Source organism: Doryrhamphus excisus, chromosome 4, assembly GCF_030265055.1.
Source record: "Doryrhamphus excisus isolate RoL2022-K1 chromosome 4, RoL_Dexc_1.0, whole genome shotgun sequence".
Classification (NCBI taxonomy): Eukaryota; Metazoa; Chordata; class Actinopteri; order Syngnathiformes; family Syngnathidae; genus Doryrhamphus; species Doryrhamphus excisus.
The window spans coordinates 11,108,263-11,130,242 of record NC_080469.1 but is presented as its reverse complement, the minus strand read 5'-3'; the positions used below and the strand labels follow the sequence as shown (position 1 = coordinate 11,130,242).

The 21,980-nt window shown below is 39.7% G+C and overlaps 2 protein-coding genes across 5 annotated transcripts in view; one reads left to right on the top strand and one right to left on the bottom strand.

The window, feature by feature from the left end:
• Positions 1-303: 303 nt before the first annotated feature.
• LOC131128052 (hyaluronan and proteoglycan link protein 1-like) lies at positions 304-12,293 on the top strand. 4 transcript variants are annotated; one of them, XM_058070571.1, is made up of 4 exons: positions 304-401; positions 9,568-9,909; positions 10,096-10,398; positions 11,134-12,293. In XM_058070571.1, exons 1-4 carry the CDS (start codon positions 371-373, stop codon positions 11,421-11,423), a joined length of 966 nt encoding a protein of 321 aa, XP_057926554.1. In that variant the 5' UTR covers positions 304-370; the 3' UTR covers positions 11,424-12,293. The 4 variants fall into 4 exon arrangements, with proteins under 4 accessions (XP_057926554.1, XP_057926555.1, XP_057926553.1 ...); XM_058070572.1 differs by lacking the exon at positions 304-401 and adding an exon at positions 1,179-1,372; XM_058070570.1 differs by lacking the exon at positions 304-401 and adding an exon at positions 5,450-5,709 and having other exon boundaries at positions 11,134-12,292.
• A 7,811-nt stretch (positions 12,294-20,104) lies between these two features.
• The window catches only part of LOC131128430 (versican core protein-like), a 34,558-nt gene continuing 32,682 nt past the window's right edge, over positions 20,105-21,980 (bottom strand). Inside the window, exons 14-15 of the mRNA XM_058071283.1 lie at positions 21,521-21,703; positions 20,105-21,458 (exon numbers count right to left, since the gene is read on the bottom strand). Of these exons, the coding sequence (XP_057927266.1) occupies positions 21,301-21,458; positions 21,521-21,703 (341 nt within the window). The 3' untranslated portion in view covers positions 20,105-21,300. The remainder of the gene's footprint in view (positions 21,459-21,520; positions 21,704-21,980) is intronic.

Sequence of the window (21,980 nt, the reverse complement as noted above, 5' to 3'; positions counted from 1 at the left end):
CATATTGAAGATGTACATTATGTAACCATCCCACCCTATTTCGTTACCCGACAGCCACTGCAACCACAGAAAAGTCACCAAGAATGACCCAATAAATCAAGAGCAGGACACCAACATGTAATGAGTCATGCTTGGAACGATTGTAATAAAACAAGACATTATTTTTGTTCCTCCCATTCTGATAACACGCAGCAAACACACAACATCTGTATGATGTCAAAGCTCACATTTGTATCCAGTCAGCACATTTAGTACTTTAGTACTTTTCCCATTCTGCACACACCCAACAGACACTTCTCTTTTACTTAATTTGTTTGCCATATTTTTATTAGCAATGTACTATCTTGTCTTCAGCTTTGAATAGCACAGGATGATAACGAGAACGCATGGATCGTATGAAGGTGAGGTAACTCTAGCTTGTTCTGCTTCCACGTTTCCTGTTCAAAGTACGTAAGAAACGTAAGAAACTCCCACAAGACCCGGTGGTCGCTATACAGATGTTCCGGAGTGCTCTTAAGGCCAGGACCATAAGAACTGCTCGTTGTTCGATGCAACTTTACAGTCCAGCCAAAGCTGGAAGCTGACTCATCAGAGCCAGCTGTGAATGTGCTCAAGGACATGAGAATTGGCTTGGGTGCAGTAGACCTGTGAAAGACGCTTTGGGTGGAGCGCCAATTCCTCATGATTTCCAGATATCCATCATCCATCCAATCCATTTGGTACATTCTGTACTATGCTGAACATTTGCTGATGCATGAGTTTATAACACATAGTCCAAAAACTGATTTTTGCTGTTGATTTCGCAACAATATGCATGATGTCTCTAAATTAGTTGCTTATTCTGACACATTTTGATGCAGTGAGTTGAAATTATTTTTGGAGGTTTAAAAAAAAACAAAACGAAATGACCAACGTCATCAAAGGCTTATTTGGTATAATAGTGTAAAAGAAAATGCACATTTAAGTAGATTCTATGTATTCATTGACTGAATTAAGCATTTTCAAGCATAAAATGTCAAAATGAAGGACAATACATATAAATGGTATTTAAATCATTCATAGTTATATGAAGTGTAAAACATTACCTATGACTTGTTGTTGTGTGTGTGTGCCTTTAAGAAGCGGGGCCTGCGAAGTGAAGTGTGAGAGTCAGTTTGTAGAGATAACTGTCAGCTAAGTGCTAGCAGGACGTTAGCAGTGTATGTCCTGTGGGAATGTTCACTGCATGGGTTCTTTGCTTGTTAATTAAGCGATTGAAGTCTCTTCTTAACCCCAAACAGTGGCAGTAGAGTAGTATTAAACACTGGTCTCTCGGTGTAATGTTCCATTGATGAGACAGTAGCCACAGGAAGTATGCTGTCGATGCTAATGTGTGAGTCTACTTTATTTATGGATTATTTCTATGATAATGTCTACAATATTGGGTAATACAAGTGTAAAGGTAACTATAATCAGATTAATCACAGATTTTAAGATAATTAATCATGATTAATCAACTATGTACAAATATGCTTACATATTCACATATTCCACGACTGTCCCTACATGGGCGGTTTTGGGTTTTTTTTTTACATTCCCACTCTGCAACCCCCACACCCCCGCCCCTACCACCACCATAGCGGTGTTTTGACCACCGTTGCTAGATGCAACGCACTTTGTCTTTTAGGAGACCCATATGAATCCTTTAGGGTGTCCCCTCCTGCGACCCAGAACATGGTGAAGCTCCAATAGCAGCCGTGCGCTTTCATGCAGGATGCACTTCAATCCTTAAGAGTTACAAAGTGAGTGATAAGAACCTCCAATTCATGGTTTTCTTATCGTACTTTTTTGTGATGATTTTTGTGATGTTCGGGGTGTCCCTAAATGCATCTCACATTCTTGTAATGAAAATGAGAAAGAAAGAATGAAGGAACTAGAGATGTGTGTGTTGGAGATACATACAGTATATTGTACTGCAGTGTATGTTGAGGTCAGAATTAAGTTATAAAACAGTGTCAGGCTGCCTGAGGACGTGCCACTGTGCTTCACAGTGTGTGCTCCGCTGTGTGTATGACGTCTGACCTGACCTGGCGTGCAAGTCTTAATTAAACTAAAAAATGTAACACAATTAATTAAAAAAATCACTTACCGTCATTAATACGTTATTTATATAATTGTTATATATTTATATTTATATAACACGTGCAAGTGTTAATTACACCAAAAAAATGTAACACAATAAATTAAATAAATTACTTACCGCCATTAACACATCATTTTTTGGCAACCCTAATTTATATATACTGTACATATATATTTTGTTTTAGATGTGTTGCCTTCATGCTTTAAATAAGGCGCGGCGGTTATGTAGCAATTCATCTCTCATTTTTGCATTGAATCCCACAATGGGAAGAAATCTCCAGAAATCCATATAATGTAGCTGGAGGGATACCATTTTTATGCAATAATAAAAGGCATCTCTTTCAGAATGTGTTTAGAACACCGATGATTGATTTGCCAGCCATGTTAAGCCATGAATTTGTCATACTGGTTTCCTTTACGGCTCATCTCATAGATACACAGTATATCATTTATATGCCCTGTCTGGCCAGCCTAAGCAGTACGCACTGCCAGAACATACTGTATCTGTCTTCGCAGTAAGCGAAAATATTGAAGTTTTCTTGTGTAACTTCTTGTCTGGTTCGCCCCTGTGTACTGCCCAGGGCTTGAACCAAAGTCCACTCAATGAGAGTTAAAGCACTAATTGACAAGCTAAAAGCCAAAGCTGTCAACTTGTCGTCCAGCGCGGCTCTTTAAGGTGTCGGGCAGTGAGGTTTCCCAATGTACTTCCGCACATCACCTTGGCTGGCACCCATTACACTCATCCACTTAAACTTACTCTCATCCAGGTCTCGGCACCAGGGAAACAGTGGACACCCATGGCCCTGCACCTTCCAGGGCACAAACCTGGGTGCACCGATTCCCATTAAATGAGAGTCGAGCAGTACTAGCGGAACGCTAAAAGCCTATCTGTCAGCTCTTTACGGAGTCAGGGAATGATGTTTCTGTTACACTTGGATGTGAGTAGTAGTTGGGAGAGAAAGTGATCATGTCATAAAGAGGCCATTTACGCAAGAATATTTTAACAAAATAGGGACAAAAATGTGCTGACATAACTGCCATTTGGACAACTGCATTTTGGATGCTGAAAAAATTGGGCCCTGAATGCTATCCTTACTGCGTCTTAACAACATAACTGTGAGAACTGCAGATTACATAAGCGAAGCATTGCAGCTACAGAACGGTGCAACAAGAACAAGGGAATTGAAGCAGTGATTTAAGGTCACACCAAGCACAAGGGGTAAAAGTAATATGCACACAGGGGCCATATAGGTTTGTAATTTCACTGTACTGTGTGTCCAATTTGGCTGCCTGATGTAACGTTCATTCAGAACTCTGGGGAATTGGGGAATCTAAGACTGGAACATGCTGGGACTGTAGAATATACAACTGAGGCCCACAATGTTGTCATGTCGGTGGGATTTCAAAGACTGACAAGCAGTCTTAGGAGCGAGAGGAAAAACAATTTAGGTTATCACAGCTGTGATAACTCAAGTGGGCTGAAACAAATGACTTATATGGTCATTTAGATGGAGGGCTTGTTAAGAGCAGCATCTGCACCTTGTTGCCCCGTTCCTGATTTGCTATTTTTCAAAGACAAAATGGGTGGCTGGGAACATGTCCGCTGCTTGCAAATCCAATCTTCTTCAATTTCATCCACATCATCAAAGCATTTAATTTTTTTTTATTAGAATTTAGCAGGAAAGGAAAAAAAAGAAGAGGCGGGGTACACCCTGGACTGGTCGCCAGCCAATCACAGGGCACATATAGACAAACAACCATTCACACTCACATTCATACCTATGGACAATTTGGAGTCGCCAATTAACCTAGCATGTTTATGGAATGTGGGAGGAAACCGGAGTACCCGGACAAAACCCACGCATGCACGGGGAGAACATGCAAACTCCACACAGAGATGGCCGAGGGTGGAACCCTGATTGAACCCTGGTCTCCTAGTTGTGAGGTCTGCGTGCTAACCACTCGACCACCATCTTTACTTGAGCATATACAAATATATGCTCAAGTAAATGTTTGACTTTTCCAGTTGACCTGTTATTGTTGCCAAATCTGCTCATTAGAAGCACACTGACTTTTAATCCCTTGCAAATTTCCAAGTTCAAGTTTGTTTGGGCTTGTTTTTTGGAAAGTCACTTACAAATTCCCAAATTCCTAGCTTTTCTGTGAGGTTTTCTTGTTTCTCTCACGAGACCTGGCAATATGTCTTGGCTGCCAGCGACTGCAAATGTGCATGTGAAAGATTTATAAGAGCCACATTTTGCTGTCAACTGTGTCTCAGTTGAGGTGATTATGCAAAACAATTACCTACCAGACACAGCTGTTGCCCTCAGCTGTGTCTGGCAGGTAATTGTAGAGATCAAAGTATGATCTATACCATGATGGCGAGCGGTTTGTAAAAAATAAACAATAGAGTGTGATGGCTATTCTTTTCATTGCAGTTCAGCTTCTTCCATTATATGTACACATACAGCATTAGCTTGAACAGCTCCTGGCAATGTACATACAGGGAACATTTAGCAATACCTACACAATCATGACCCACTTGGCCACAATTAACTCTGGGTTACATCCCACCTGGAGACTGGTGTGTGCACACAATGCTGACTCTGCTCTGGTAGCACACACATGCAAGAGCAAAATCTTGGTATAATGTTGGTATGTTAATCTGACGCAATCTAAATAAGGTGTTTACATGCGTTTTTAAAAGCTAGTTTTAGGCTAATTCGTGCAATAATTAGGGTTTTTTTAGTGCATGTAATCATACTGGGTGTACGTGTACCTTTAAAAGCTCTTCTAAATTTTTTATTGTATTCATAGGATTCATTAAATTGGAAAAGAGAGTGACAAAACAGTGAATTATCACTTTTTGCTTACAGACTTTGATCTTCCATGCAAGGCAAAACTACACATAACCTATGTTAGAGCTGATTTTGAGATAGTAGGCTGATGTTTAGGTCACATTAAATGTATACATGTACAGTATATAATACATACCTTTCTATAACAGTATTTTACATGTAGCACTGTACTAATGTATTTATCCTTCACCCTATCTGACTTATGACCGCTTCATCAGTATCTTAATGTGGTTTTCAAACATGTTTTTCAGTGTCTGTACAAATAAACCTGAATCACTGCAGTCCAGCCATGAATCCCAATAGTCCAAACAATTCCATACATTGTCTACGTGCTGGTTGTCAGGAACACAGTCAAGTCTCCCATTCTGCCAAGGTGGAGGAGGGGGCTTCCACATAACGTGCCAAAAGGGAGCCTCTAAAGAGCCATACATGATGATGGGCTAATGGTAAGGGGAGTGGTCTAAACCACACAAGGCTTCAATAAAAGCCACTTGTCTAGACCTATAAGGGGTCCAAACTTTCCAGTAGCATCAAAGGTGGCTGCTGCACAGATTTTCATTCAAAATTTGCTAACAATCTAATATTTAGATTCATTTTTTTCTTTTTCTTTTGAATTTTGCCTTAATCTGAATTATATAAAACATGACAGGTCTGCTGTGCATCACCTTCTTCTACTTAACCCTTAACCCTGTGTACAGTCAGCTGATGGCCACTAATGCACCATATTCAGGTAAGATTCAAATTACATCTAAAATATATAAGTAATATTACTTATTTTTATTTTAAGAAGAAGGATTAGGAGGTGACCCATGAGAGGTTACTGAAGGAGAGGTTTCCGGGGTAATATCACACACATTTGCCTCATTGACTTGTTACCTGCAGACCACCACATTAATAAATCATCAATCACTGGCACTTTTGAGGCAGGGCAGAACAATGGACACTTCTGGTTGCACTGTTGGTTGTTTGTTAGATGTAATAGGATTGCAAGGGAGGCATGTATTATAATTCCAACTCACATCCATATACCTGATTGTATTGACTGCATGCTATAAAACACTCCCAAAATCACATATTTAGCATCCACTGCATGCTCACTCATGCCTGTGACATTATACTGTATATCACAGGCGAAATACCTCTTTTTTCCTGAGATAAGAGGAAATAGGTCATATGCAGATAAAAGTGTGAGCTCTGGGATGTGATGATGTTTTTTTTTTTTTTTAATCCAAATGGAACTAAACCTGCAATGGCCAATGAAGTGTGTATGTGAGAGTGTTTGCACAGCTGAGCACACATTAGAACCTTTGTTTTGGTTTAATATGTGAAAAACATACTAATTAGGATGGGTACATAACAGTCTTATCTATTATTGTCTGATGTGCTGTTTTAAATTCTATTTTCACTGACAGAAACAACTTATAATATGTCAGAACTTTAATAAAGTAACAGATCTATTTAAGTGTTACAATTGTTACTAGGCAGAGTTCAAGAATAACCATAAAAATAAAGTCAGCAGGAACAGAAATTAAATTCACTCACATTTGAATAATTGACTCATTGTATTAAATAGAATGTACACATGTTGAGCCCCCATACCCCGGTGTGGAATTACCACTTCCATGCAGTACAATATACCCTTTGCGAAAGCACGTGAACAGTGTATTGTGTGTGTGCTCACCGGGTGCCGTCTGCCCTTACGCTTACTGATTCACTCTGACGCTCTGAGCGTTTTGGCAGTCTACTACAGTAACATGTGACGGGAGCGGAGTTAAGATTAATAACCCACCATCAGGAGTATAGCACCCAATGCTGAACATCAGCAGAACCTCTTTCTCTGTGAGGTAATCGTCTGTTAAGTGGAATTCTGACTGTGGATGCTTCCTACGGCTTGCCAAGGCTATTTGGGGAAATGAGGCTTGCCTGGAAATGGCCTCAATCCAAAGTAGTGTTCATGTTACATGATCAGATGCTGATGACTTATCCACTTATTAAATGACAGGCTTGTATAAATGACAGTTTCGTATGCTGGGGAATGACTTATATGCATCAATGCAACAGTGTTGTACCCATTTTATATGCTGGTGCACATTATTCAGCATGGAGAGCAAGAGAGAGTGTATTGGAATTAGAGAGTTGGTGTTAGCATGCCGTGTTTGCACCAGCTGTGCTTGTTAATTATTTCACCATAATGACACAAACAGGTCAGCAGCAGAGGAAAGAGAAGTGGGATGTTCAAGCATCTTCTTAGTGAGTGGGTGTGTCTCAGTTGCTGCATGAGCAAAATGTGTCTTCTATCATCGTGATTTTGCTGTAAACTGTTATTGCTCACCATGAAAAAGTGGTTTCAAGACTCTTATATTACTTTCCTCGCCTCCGAGAAACAAGAAGTCCCTTCTTTTTAAGCACACATCATTAAATGCATAGTATTTATGAGGCTTGAGTCATTCCTGGCACATTTCTCTGTGGAGTTTTCATGTTCTGCCCCATGAGTGCGTGGATTTTCTCTGGGTACTCACCACGTACGGATACCCCAATTTTGCACACGTTTTTTTGCTGCGGCTTATTATCGCTGCATATACAAACACAATAAAGACAGACTTGCTGGCTACAGAGTCGGTTGCTGTGTGTGACTGGCCAATCACAGAGCGTGATGAGTGAATAGTGAATCCATTACCCGATTTAAAATAAACTTTATTCCTGACAACTACAGAACTGTATACTTTACGGATACAAATATTTGACAGTGGTGTTTGTTTCATACTCGGAATTGGCAAAAATGCATTATCCATAACGGATACTCGTATATAACAAGTATCCAGCTCATTCCTACTGGCAATACAAAAATTCATATATAATTATCTGGCACACAAGGGGTGTTTCCTACAGCTGTTGTAATACTTGACATGGTGATGATTGCGTCTGCTCATTATGTCCCTCTGCAGGAAAGCTCAATATAAACGGTGTAACAATCTCTGAACAAAGTCAAGATATGTTTGCTATGTGGTTAGAACTGTTGATTTGCTATAGGGCAGGTTACACAGCGATGCCAAGATACTAGTGGAACCAGTCACAGCCAGTGAAGGATATCATTTGGATGCACTGACACACAGCTCTGGTTGTGTTGTTCTCAACACAACTTGCTGAAATCAGAGACAGACTGTTTCAGGCCTGATCACTGCAGATCCTGACTCCAATTACTAGACTGACTGTTCAGGGCTGTACCTGTGGTGAAAGGGGTCAAAGGTTGTCAACATCTGTCCATCTGGGCCTCGTTATAGCCGAGAGGGGGTCGCCGCCTCTTTGCTGCTTCAGGTTCACTTATCTAAGCAAGTCTTGTGAGGTCTAAATATGGCAGATACAGAGGTTGTGGAACCTCAGTGAGGGTGGGCTGCTTGGAAATCTTAATGAATAGATGTGTCGCTTGTCATCTGCTTCGCTTAGTTTGTTTTATGTGATAGGAAAACTGCACTTTTGTTTTTTTGTCTGTGCGTTCTAATGATATTAAAAGCGATACAGAGCCAACTCATTACTGCATGTAATGGAACACAAAGACTGTCATTAAAACCTCTAAAAAGGTTTTATGGTTTTACAGTACATGCATACTGTAACATACATGCATGCATACATACATTATTATGTATTATGAGCAATGAGAGATTGTGTTCACAGACATCACATAATTTAAGGTAATTTTTTTCAGTGCTATTTCCAGCATACTGAAATGGAGCAAATGGTACATCTGAATTAACCCTTTAGGTGCAAGCACACAGCCATCATCATCATCATCATTTACAGTGGAATCTTGAACTGCCTTCTCCACTATCGGAAGTGCTGCGCATTTTGCCACTTGGGTTTTTTTTTTTTTTTTTTTTTTTTTTACATCCCCGCTCTGCACAGCGGTGCTTTGACCACTGTTGCTACACACACCGTCCATTGTCCTTTAGGACAAGCATATGAATCCTCTAGGATCTAATGTTTTTCATCATTTTCCTGTTTATTTGGCTAAATATGTATGGCAAAATCTGTGCCAGTTATACTTGAAATGGATTTTTTCAATAAAAGCAAAAAGTCTCCCTTTTTTGTTGAAAACTGAAATCTTGCATGATAGGTATGTTTCTTGCATGAAACATACCTATGCTCTACTGCTGATTACTAACGGACGGGAAAAAGGTACAAACAAACATTTTTTTTCTAATGAAAGAGGAAAGTCTAATCTTGTCTAATCTAATGTTTGGTATGTACCAAAATTATATTGCCCTACAACATAATATTCTGTGTGCCTTAAAAAATTATTAAAAACGTCAAGGGATGTCTTGATGATGAAAATGATTGGGATTGAATGAGGTAATAATAATTTTTTGGGTGTTTTTTTTCCCCAGAAGGCTCCGTAAGTGGAATAAGTGTTTCCCATTACCTGCAGTCTTAGCAAAGTCTTTTTAGCTGTTTTTATATCTTTAGAACACAGAAAACATAAGGATGATGGCCAAAATTTTCTTTAAAAGTGGACTTTTCCTAATTTCAACTGCATTATCTTGAAGTAATGGCAAACAAAATGACTTTGAACAATCTTCTTCCCCTTTTCTAGTTAAGGTGATCGCTGACCTTGGGGCCAACGTAACATTGCCGTGCCGTCTTCCGTACAAGGGCCACAGTTTCTTTGGCATCGGCATTCGAGTCAAATGGACCAAGGTCGCCCTTGACGAGGCTCTAAATGAAGATGTGCTGCTTTCCATGGGTTTCCACAAAAAGACCTACGGCAGCTTTGAGGACCGCGTCTATCTGCAGGAACTGGATAGTGAGGATGCTTCCTTGGTGATAACTGACGTCTCAACAGATGACACTGGAAAGTATCGCTGTGAGATCATCAACGGGATGGTGGACACCATGCAAGAGATTGAGCTGGAAGTACAAAGTGGCCTCACAGATGGTAAATGCATTGTTGTACGGATACTTTATGTGCATAATAAAAAAAAAGATTATGGACATGTTTCTATATAACACTTTCCATCCTTCCATTTATTTTCTATGCCGCTTATCCTCACCAGGGTCACGGGTTATTGAACACATTGACTGTCCTAAATATCCGATAATAATCCCATATCCTCTGCTGTAGGTGTGGTGTTCCCCTACTTTCCACCTCTCGGACGCTACAGCATTAACTTCAATGAAGCCGTGCAAACATGTTTGGATCAGGACGCAGTGGTTGCTACTTTTGATCAGCTGTTTGAAGCTTGGAAAGGTGGCCTTGACTGGTGTAATGCTGGCTGGCTGGATGACGGTACCGTGCAGTATCCCATCACAAAGCCAAGAGAGCCCTGTGGCGGCACCAACAACAGTCCTGGCATCAGAAACTACGGCAGGCGTGACAAGTACCTGAGCCGCTTTGATGTGTTCTGCTACAGTCCTGCCTTGAAGGGTGAATATGTAAATAAAATCCAAATGCTAGTAAAGGTCTCATTGTGCCGTTTAACGATTCCCTCTAAAAAAAAAACAAAACAAAGCCGTAGGGTTTTTTTTTTTTACTTTTAAATGACTTATTCAGCTGCTTTACAGATGTATCCAGACACTGACAGGTGGTGTCAGCCATTCCAAACATTGGGATATGTTACTTTGGATAGCTTTTTTTTTATTAATTTATTTTTTTACAGTTTTCACCATTACTCGCGGGGAATCTTCCCCTTTTTCAAAAGTTTATGGCTTTTGGACATATGTCACATGATAACATTTTGACAAAAATAATCATGTTTTTACAGTCATGATATACTGACCAAGACGTAGGATTTGAATATTTAGATGGAGGAATTGACGGAATTGTTAAATGGTAGTATGGAACAAAGCCTTCAAGAATTATGATCTACAGATGGCCCTGGTCTTGTCTGTTGATATTTCCCTCCATGGTCTTCCTTCTTGTCACCATACACACTACTGGTGTAGTTATCAGAACCATGCATTCATTTGTTTGTTTTTTTTCTTGCTGTGATGGAGAGAGGAGTCAGAATAAGCAAGGATACATCTGGCCAGCAGATCTCGACCACAATTCATTGCTGTGATTTCTACTCCAGAGCACTAGACCTGCCATACATCATTAAAACTATTAAGTTATCAAAGTTCATTTTACTTCCTGATCAAATGTTTTGTCTGCCATTTTCAGGACGTTTCTACTGGCTGACCCAGCCTGACAGGCTCACCTTCGATGAGGCAGTGCAGGCTTGCATCAACGACGGTGCAGAGATCGCCAAGGTGGGCCACATGTTTGCTGCATGGAAACTCGAAGGCTATGATCGTTGCGACGCTGGCTGGTTGGCGGACGGTAGTGTCCGCTACCCGATCTCCAGGCCCCGCAGGAATTGCAGCCCCACGGAGGCTGCAGTGCGTTTTGTTGGATTCCCAGACAAGCAGCAAAAGCTCTATGGTGTCTACTGCTACAAGGCTGAGCCCTGAGTGGGTGCACTTGAAGCCTTGACCACCAAAGAGCTGCTAGCGCATCCCAAAATAGTAAGTTAGCTTATCTTTGGATCTTGATTAGAATGAACATCATTACATTACATTACATAACCACAAACTGTGGTTACTTATAAGAAACATTTACTGGACATTTCATGTTTGATAAAAAAATATATGCATGTCAAACATCAATGTTGAAATATGATGTATTTGTCAGAGACCATTACGTCATGATTTTGGTTTTTGAAATGTCTGGAAAACAATACAACACATTTGGCAAATGTCACAACTATTGAGCAACAGTTAAAATGTTACAACAAGATTTACATCTTCAACAATGAATGTCTTTTTACTACTTGGTTGAGTATTTTTTTAATGACTGTGAAAGTGAAAATGAATTAATCAACACAGACTGTGACATCATTTGCATAGAAGGCACCAAACAAACTAACACGTTTGCTATTATAATCATGTGCAGTGTCTTTTTATATTTTTATTTTTGTTAGAGTTGGACAGAGTACAGATGAAGTAAAAGTACTGTTGCCCTGATTCAAAAGTCGGATCTCAGTAACCAATTAAGATGTACAGTAACAGAAACGTATCAGAAAAGTATCAGAACAGAAAATGTTACCTGTCATTGCAAAAAAGAACAAGGGGATATAAATCATGTACATTGTTGTTTTTTTTTTTCAATGGAGGAGCATCGGTACAAACTACCTTTAAAAATGAAAGAACAATAATAAAATAAAAGATGCTGGTAATAGGCTACACTGATTGTCACTGACTCACGTTATGTCTCATTTTAAATTAAAAGTGTTGAGTACAGAAGATCCCTGCCTATTCATAGTTTGGCATTCTGTACACCCGCATATTCCATCCAGCCATCCATTTTCCATGCTGCTTATCCTCACTGGTATGCTGGAGCCTATCCCATGTGTCTTCGGGTGAGAGGCAGGGTACATCCTGGACTGGTCGCCAGCCAATCACAGGGCACATATAGACAAACAACCATTCACACTCACATTCATACCAATGGAAAATTTGGAGTCACCAATTAACCTAACGTATGTTTTTTGAATTGGAGAGAACATGCAAACTCCACGCAGGGATGCCAAGCGGAGAATCGAACCCAGGTCTTCTCGATCTCCTGACTTTGTGGCCACCATGCAGCCCTCCACCCGTATATTCTACTCATTATTTCTTTTCAAAAGGTTGCATTTTTTTCTTTTTTTTACGATTATTTCATGATTTGTTGTTGACGCTTGTGGTATCATCATTGTAAGGCACAGCAAATTTCATCATCATTACTGGTGAGTAGTCCTACATTTTATAACTAAAAATGCATTTAATACACGTGAGCGGCATATAATAGGCATTTTAATTGGGTGTGTCCATTATTTGCGGTATTTCACCATTAGCTTGGTGTCTGCGAAAGTAACCTCATTGCATTTACGCCATATACTTTTGAGTGTGACCATGTCTTCCATTATCATACACTATACTACAGCATACTTCCATCTAAACAATGATGCAAAGCCAGTCTTAGTCTTAGTCCAGTCTAAGTCTTATTCTCAAGTCCCACAAGACCACACTATCATTGAACATTTTGTTTTTGTGATTCTTCTTTAACCCACACATTTCATGTAGACATTCATATATTGTCCATACCGCTTGATAAAAATGATCTATAACCAGAGTCACTTTCTAAAAGCATTCCTGGGTGCATTAACCTTTACCGGTATTCTTCCCATTTTTTGCATTGCGATTGCAAGTCACCCGGAGTGCCTATTGACTCTAATGGCACCATTAGTGTGGCATTTCAAATCTAATTGGTCAATGCAGTGTTTGTGGTTTGCTGGGGTTTTCACTCAGGCTTCCTGCCCAGTCATCAGGGGAGATATAATATATGATTACAGGCTGCTGCTGGAAGTCCTGGCCAGGGAGTCAAAGGTGCAGTATCTCCATGTGAAATGCAGACGTCTCATGGGTGACCGGTGGAAAAACATTGAAATGGAGCTCTATGTGCACGTCTCAGAGGAGTCCATTTTTTGGTTTATTTTAAAAAGGAAAGACGCTCTGGCTAGTCCTGATTTTATCGACCTGGCGGGCACCTTGGTATCAACAGAGCGTTAATCATTGTTACAACATAGTAGTTGCATATGCTGGGCCTAATGTACCACCATCCATAATTTGATTGAATGGAAAATACATTACATCAGATTAGGGCTGCAGCTATTAAACATTTTAGTATTTGTATATTCTACTGAAAATTCATTGGATTAATTGAGTAATTGGCAAAAACATATTTTCGCTTGGTTAGGGTGGTTTGCTTGGTAAATACACAAGAGAAAATCAAACAGTTCACTGAATAATGAATGACCATTTGCTTTCATTTTTTAGATCCCAGTGAGACACATACTTCCTCATACCTATAAATTAAGTATTTTCCATCTTCTTTAATTTTTCCCATCTTCTCGGTGCTGTATTTTTTCAATAAACTAATTGTTGGAGTTCAAACTAAATTTTTTGCAAAGATGTGTTTAAGTGTTTCCCGTCAGTGTACTGCAAGGACTCTATCCATATGATATGCTGCAGCATATACTGCCGACTAGAACATTTGCATCACTTTCACCATGGTATTTCCCAGCTGAGGAAAACCTAAATCTGACCTAATTCCCATGCGTTCCAACAGGCAGCTCTTTGAAACATACTACGATTCCTTTTGTCTGACATAGGGGGCAGACTACTGCTAGCTATAAAAAGCCACACAAATGAAGTGTTGGAATAGTGTTAAATCCTTTCAGTGCAACATGACCATGTCAACAGCGTGGCCCCTCATTTGGCAGATTTAGAAAATTCCATCTATTTATTGCCCTAATCAGACTGTTTACATTTTACTTCAAAGACATCTTGACTGTGGGAAGTAAAGCTCCACAAAGTGACGGATCAGACGTGCAGTTTTTTAATTTGCTCCACAAAAAAAGACACATCAGCGGGATATGAAATTTGATTTTTTTTTCATGCACAAGCTTGTAAAAATGCTTCTTTGGCATAAAAACATTATAATTTGTCACCTGCAGGAGGTACCACATGTTCAGTGTTTGGAAAAAACAGTCCGGAGAAATTTTTTTCCTGATTGAATACATGGCAGAAAGCTGAGATGAATCTGCAGCGACTCTCTCCTCTCTGTTTAAGTGCACAAGCTGAGCCTACCATCGGGCTGACAGCACTGGACGGGGGATCGTGCCTGTTTGTCAGCATGTCACCAATATAATGTTTGCAGAACCATTTCTTACACACCATGACTAATGTAATGTTTTTCATGCGAGTGTGACATCATTATACCTGCTAAATGTAATACCCTGAGGGGCTGCAATACTCCTTCTCACCCTGAAGGGGCAGGGGTGTGCCTGAGCTTCGGTGCTTGCCACTGCCATACACAGAAAAAGCGTTTGTTTGTTTTTTTTTGGGGGGGGGGACTCCTCTTGATGTGCAAACTGCCTGGAGGCAGGTCGTGAGTGGAATTAATTAAAACAGACCATCATGGAAAGAAAACCAAAGAAATACAGCTGGATGAGGTATATACTAGAAGATCTAGAAAGCTTTTTGTGTGGGTTATTGTGTAGCTGCTCTGTAGGAGTCCACAACTCAATAGAACCGGCTGAAAATTAGTATAATAGGGTCATTAATTCATTCATTCATTCATGCATTAATTCATTCATTTTCTACCGCTTATCCTCACGAGGGTCGCGGGGTTTGCTGGAGCCTATCCCAGCTGTCTTCGGGCGAGAGGCGGGGTACACCCTGGACTGGTCACCAGCCAACCACAGTATAATAGGGTCACTTTAACGAATATGTAAATAGATTTGAATGAGAAGGAGGCGTGCAAATATCTGAAAAACAAAACAAAACAGAAAAGATTGTGCATTTTGGATACTGAACCAAATAAAAAATATATAAAATATATATATTTGTGTTCTCTTCTCACTCCATGTCTACTACCATTATCCTTAGCCTTTGTATTTGCCACTGTGTTGACTATCACCTTAATTAGAAAAGAGGATAGTTAAGTCATTGGAATGTTTATTTTATTTTTATTATATTTTTATATGCATTTGCTGAAATGTATGACTAAGCCATTGAAAACTACATCAAAACACAATAATAGTAGCAATTCATGACAATCAACATGGGCTCCTACAGGCTTGGTGACCTCCATATTTAGACCTCACAGGGCTTTTTTTGATAGGAGGGCCTGAACCCTTCAGGCAATAATAGCGCTCAGATGGACAGATGTACACAACCCTTGACCCCTTTCACCACAGGTGCAGCCCTGAACAATCACCCTGGCAATTGGAGTCAGAAAGTCTGTCACTGATTTCTTACTCAGGGTGACATTAAGTTGTGTGGTGAACAAGCAAACTGAAGTTTTGCTTAGAAAACGTTGTGACTTGTTCTAAAGGATATTCCCAGGAATAGATGGTTCCATTAAGGGCTGTCCGTCAAGACACAGGACAATCCTGTCGGTACTGTTGCAGAAAGAAGAAAAAAACATCTTCAAAGACCTTCAATGCCACATTTGGAATTTGCACAGGAGCCACAAACAAGGGACATTGCAAAGTGGAAAAGGCTTATTCTCCGATGACAAAAAATGTAACATTGACGGTCCTGGTGGCTTCCAATATCACTGGCATGTCAAGGAGATGCCATATAAGATGTTTTTCATGATCTGGGGTGCATTTTCATTCAATAGTACAATAGAGCTTCAGAAAGTGATCTCAAAACAAATTCTCGAGGTGTGATGTCGCTCAAACATTGAAGTCATAAAAACGATTGGTTATTTACAGAATCATTATAGAATGTATTATGTTCACCTATGCAGGCTTCACTGTAATGAATACACAGTTGGTGTACACAGATCATGACAACATCTACTCACTTGTTCCAATGCTTGTTCTTCATGTTGAATAATGAGCATAAATAACAACACTGTTGCATGGATTCAAGGACTCAGGCCATTTTCAGGCAAGCGCATTTCCCCAAACAGCCCTGGCAACCTGTAGGAAGCACCCGCAGCCAGAATCACACTTAACAGACTATTCCCTCAATGAAAGACAGGGCCATTTGGCTGGCGTTCAATATTGGGCGCTATACATTTGGCTGCGGGTCATTAATCTTAACACTTCTGCTTAACTGCTTTGGATGCCTGTTAATGAGTTAGTTTGCCAAAATGTACAGATCATAATAGTGAATCACGCCCTGTGAGCACACGTACACAGCTCACATACATCATGAAAAATTATATTGCAGTGGGGGGGTGGGAGTGGGGGTGGGGAGGGGGGGTCCGGGCTTCCATTACACCTGAGCAGTGTCACACGCTGATCGCTTCCATGCCACGCCGCATTGATGCAGTAAAGGAAGCCCAACCAAGTGTTGAGTGCATGCAAATGAACATACTTTTCAGAATTCTGACATTTCTATTTAAAATATCCTTTTTTTCATTGATCTTACGTAATATTGTAATTTTCTGACATGTTTGAATTGTTTCACTATGTGTGTAATGAATGTGTATTATATATGGGTTTCACATTCTGAAATGAGGGACAAAAAATATTGACCCTTGTCATGACACTTAAATTTTTTAGATGTACCTGGATACCGTATTTAAGGCAGAGTCTTTATTTAATTGAAAAGGGAAGGTAAAGCAGGACATCGGGCAGAAAGAAAAAATACATATTTTCCTGTTATATACAACAGCTATATTGCATAAAAAGTGCTGCATTAAACATGTAATTCAAGATGGGCTTCACAGTACAAAACACATTGACATACAAACCCGAGCAGGAACAACATTTGGATAAAAAAAGGCATCTTTATTTTACATTTGAGTCAGCACAGATGATCTATTTCCTCCCTAAAAAAAACACACACACACACACAAAGTAAGACATGCTGTCTGTGACATCCACTGAGTCAGCATGCAGGGGATGCTGAAGGTGCATTAATATACTCAATACATACATTACAAGATGTGGCACCAATTTATTGTATCATATTTCATATCATGCTGCGATCAGCTATGTGCATATAAAGTTGGATTAAAATACACTTCTGTCCAAATCCCATTATTTTATAATTATTGTATTATGTAATAATGTAATTTTTATTACACAAAATATATTGCAAGTAATAATTGTAAATAAATAAAAATAATAAATGAATAAATGAAATGAAAGTGCACAGACTGGAACGTGTTTACTGATGGGAGCAGCCTCGAGGAAGCCACTGAGGTGGTCACCCATTATATCACCTTTTGTGATGAAATGATTATCCCCACACAAACTGTAAATGAGTTTTCTAATAATAAGCCCTGGATCACAAAAGCCTTAAAAAACTTTAAATAAGAAGAAAATAGCCTTTAATTCAGGGTACAAAATTGAGTCTAAACTCATCCAAAACAGACTGAATAAAAAAATAAAGACAGCCAAGAGAAGGTACAAGGAGAGGGTTGAGAAACCTTTTCAGAAAGGCAATACCAGGAATGCCTGGCAAGGGGTTAAAACACTGGCTGTCCTCTCCAATAATTCAATAATTCAGCATTATCAAATACATGGACAAAGGACCCCATGAATAAGGCAGAAAACCTTCATCAATTCTACTGCAGTTTTGACCAGTCCGACTTCTCACAGGAGAGAAGAGAGCTTATGGCAGAGCTCATTCCAAGGTTATCCACCCAAGCAACAGACTGAAGTGGAGCTCATGTTTAAGAGGACAAAAACCAACAAAGCATCAGGGCCCGACCAGATCAGCGGGCAGTTGCTGAAGGCCTGCTGCAGTCAGCTCTGCCATCTCTTCAACCGCTCCCTGTCTGAACATCATATCCCATCACTCTGGAAATCCTCCATCATTTGTCCAGCAGCTAAAAAGAAGAATCCCACCTGTGATAATGACTATCGGCCGGTAGCATTGACATCTCTGGTAATGAAAGGCTTTGAAAGCCTTATTCTTCCCCAGCTCCGGGAGGAGGTCAGTATTCATGCTGACCTCCTCCAGTTTGCATACAAACAACACAGGAGTATGGAGGATGCCGTACTGATGCTGCTGCATAGGGCATATACTCATCTTGACAAGCCCAAGTCATTCATCAGGTTGGTGTTTGTGGACTTCTCGAGCGCCTTCAACACTGTCCAACCTCACCTGCTGGAGCGTAAGCTACTCCAAATAGATGTCAATCCACACCTGATCCTTTGGACCCTCTCTTTCCTGACTGACAGATAACAGCGGGTCAGAGTTAATTTGTCACCTGAGCTCATCAAAATCTGTTTCCACAGGCGCTCCACAGGGCCTGTAATCCTGTCTTGTATACGATGTACACGGATGATTGCAGGAGCACCAATCTAGATATGACATACATAAAATATTCTGACAACACTGTGATCATGAACACTACAAACACATCAGGACGACTACAGTCTGAGATGGACATTTTTGAAGGTTGGTGCAGGAAGAACTGCCTTGATCTCAACCCTTCAAAAAGAAGGAAGTGGTTGTTGACTTTCGCAAGAACCCCACCTTCAACCCCACTTTGTCAGTCAACAAAAAGCTGGTGGAAAGGGTCATATACATACATACATTGGGACAGTAATTGATCACAGGCTCACCTTTCAATTGAACAGTGAAACCATATTTTCCAAGTGTCAGCAATGTCTGTTCTTCATGAGGAAGCTTCATAGACTCCAGGTCCATCAGTCAGTACTGAGCACTTTTTACAGATGCTTCATTGAATCTGTAATTACCTTCAAAATTTCAGCTTGGTATGGTTCACTATCAAACATTAATCGCAACCCACTAAATAAAATCATAATATTGAGCAGCAAAATAATTGGACAACACCAGGAATCACTCATCAGCATTTACTATAATAGAAGGGTTAAGTAGAAAGGTAAGATCATAGCTTTGGACACTACTCACATATTGCACAGCCACTACAGCCTGCTACCTTCAGGACAAAGATACAGATCACTTGCTTTTAGGACTAAGACAGCCAAATCAAGTTTTTTATCGACATCCATCCGGCTCATGAATTCATTATTTTCATGTGTGTGCATGTTAGGTAAGCATATGTGTATCCATATGTACATGGCTCACGAAAGCTGATTGACACTTTTTAAACTTTATCAGGTAATATTTATTTCTTTATGCATATTTTAGCGAATTGTTTCATTATCACGGTTTTTATCGTGGCAGGCTTTCTTCTGCAAATTGGTGTTTGATTATTTGTATTTGTTGACTGTATGTGTTGTTTTATGTTGTATTGTTGGGTACGTGAACTACACACGCTTTGATGCTCCATACAAATGAAGTTCCTAACGGATAAATAAAGTTCTTAAGTAAGTAATAATTGTATATAGACATATTGTACCTGTGCAGGTTTTTATAATATTGTGGTAGTATCATGGACGAAAAGTAAGGAAATCGATGTTTATGATTTTGCCAGGAATGAGAAGAAAATCAGTTTTAAAACTTGGCTAATACCGCTACCTGCTGGTGAAAGTTTAGCATTGCATCCTGTACAGGACTACAATTCCTTCTTTTCAGCCATCCTCATTCTATGACATTGTATTAAGAAATGACACACCATTATTAGACCATATAATATTCCCTTTTATTTCTTTGGTGAGTTAAAGCAGGAGGGAAACAGGGTGACCTCTTAAAAAAAACGCCCCAGACATTCACAGTGTGACACAAGAAACAAAATGTTATAAATATTTAAAAAAAAAAAAGGTATGTGCACATTAAGGCTGAGACATTCACAGGCAGACAAAAACAAACATGTGTCTGTTAAACCAAACTGTTATGTATTTGTTTACACAACATTATCACACCTGAGGGTGTCTTCCATATTATTTGGTCCATTGAGACATATTCAGTTTGATTGTGATAGATGAAATGCATTGAATGGTCAACTGATAGAATAGTCTGTGAGTGGAGTAGAAATATTTAAAGTGATAAAGAGCATAATGGGAAATAAATTATTTGCATCTCTGCTCAAACAGATGTTTCGTTCTTTTGAAGCGTTTCACAAAATACATTCTCTCAATAATAGACGTCACGAAGTGTAGCTCAAAAGCAGCAGATGAGAGCGAGACTCCTTGGTGCATAAACATGAACAGCATTACGGTTATTGTAAACATGTCATAGCAAAAAAAAAAAAAAAGTTGTGCATTAGGTGATAAAGTCTTTATTGTGCTGTGCATCCAGAGAGAAACATCTCCATCTGGAATGCACTGTACCGTATTTAATTTGAAAAATCCTCTCTATAGAAATCTTACCATTAAAAATATGAGCATTGGAGATCAGGTTGGCATCTTTTGTAAGCTGCCTCGGCTTGGTTTGATTCAAAATAGACACTTACATGATGAGAAAATACCAAAATAACATATGTACCTTTTATTTGAAGACATTTTTGCATGATCATCACCGATGCCTCCAGCTTGACAACATAAAGAATTCATTTACATAACATAAGCGCTATAAATTCACATCATCTTTTTTTTAAGGAACACTTCCGGTGATTTTTAAATAGCACAGTCGGAATACTAATTTGTTATGTAACAGCCAGCAGTATTAAAAATATATATATTTGTACTTTTTCGTTTTTCCAGTAGCCAGCTGAAATTATACTCCACACAGGCATTGATATTAGAAAACAGTGTCTCTTGATTGCAAAAAGTCATCTTCTTTAAAAGGCACTTCATAAAAGTCCATCCAGAATGGAAGTCCTCTTGAATTGTTTGTATTCCCTTGTGCTTGTTCCTTTATTCCCTCACACAAGTAATGAATTGTTCTAGAGCCACATACAGTATATTGGGAATCACACCCTCTTCTGCTTGTGTTCAGTCTTATCTCTCTGTACCCTGTAGCGCTGATGGTGGAGATGGAAGGCCTGACCTGGCCATTGTTTGAAGTTGTTGATGCTGTACAGACTTTTGTGTTGATGTTTTCTGAAGAAGCTTCTTTGGTAGTAGGATGCTGCAAGAACAAACATGTAAAGTTAGCTCAAGAACTTGATTGTGGTCACTTGCTTTACTCACGGTTAACGCAGGTGATTTTAGGGGCATCCCAGTGTCCGTTCCCACGACAACGTATAGTCGGAAGGTGCCTCTGAATGTAGCCCATCCGGCACTGGTACCTCACCAGTGAGTTGATCTCGTAGCGATCGCGTTGTCTACCAAAGGTCTGTGCATTCTCCACCATCGGGGGCTGGCTGCATGCCACTAAGGAACACAAGCAACAATAAATTTCACATAAATTGGCACTACTGGATCATTACTGCATGCTTATTATGATTATCATTACTGCAGGATTATACGCTTATCGTCATTTGGTCGCGGGGGTATGCTGGAGCCTATCCCAGCTGACTTCAGGTAAAAGGCGGGGTACAACTTGGGCTGGTCGCCAGCCAATCACAGGGCACATATAGACAAACAACCATTCACACTCACATTCATACCTATGGACAATTTGGAGTCGACAATTACCCTAGCATGTTTT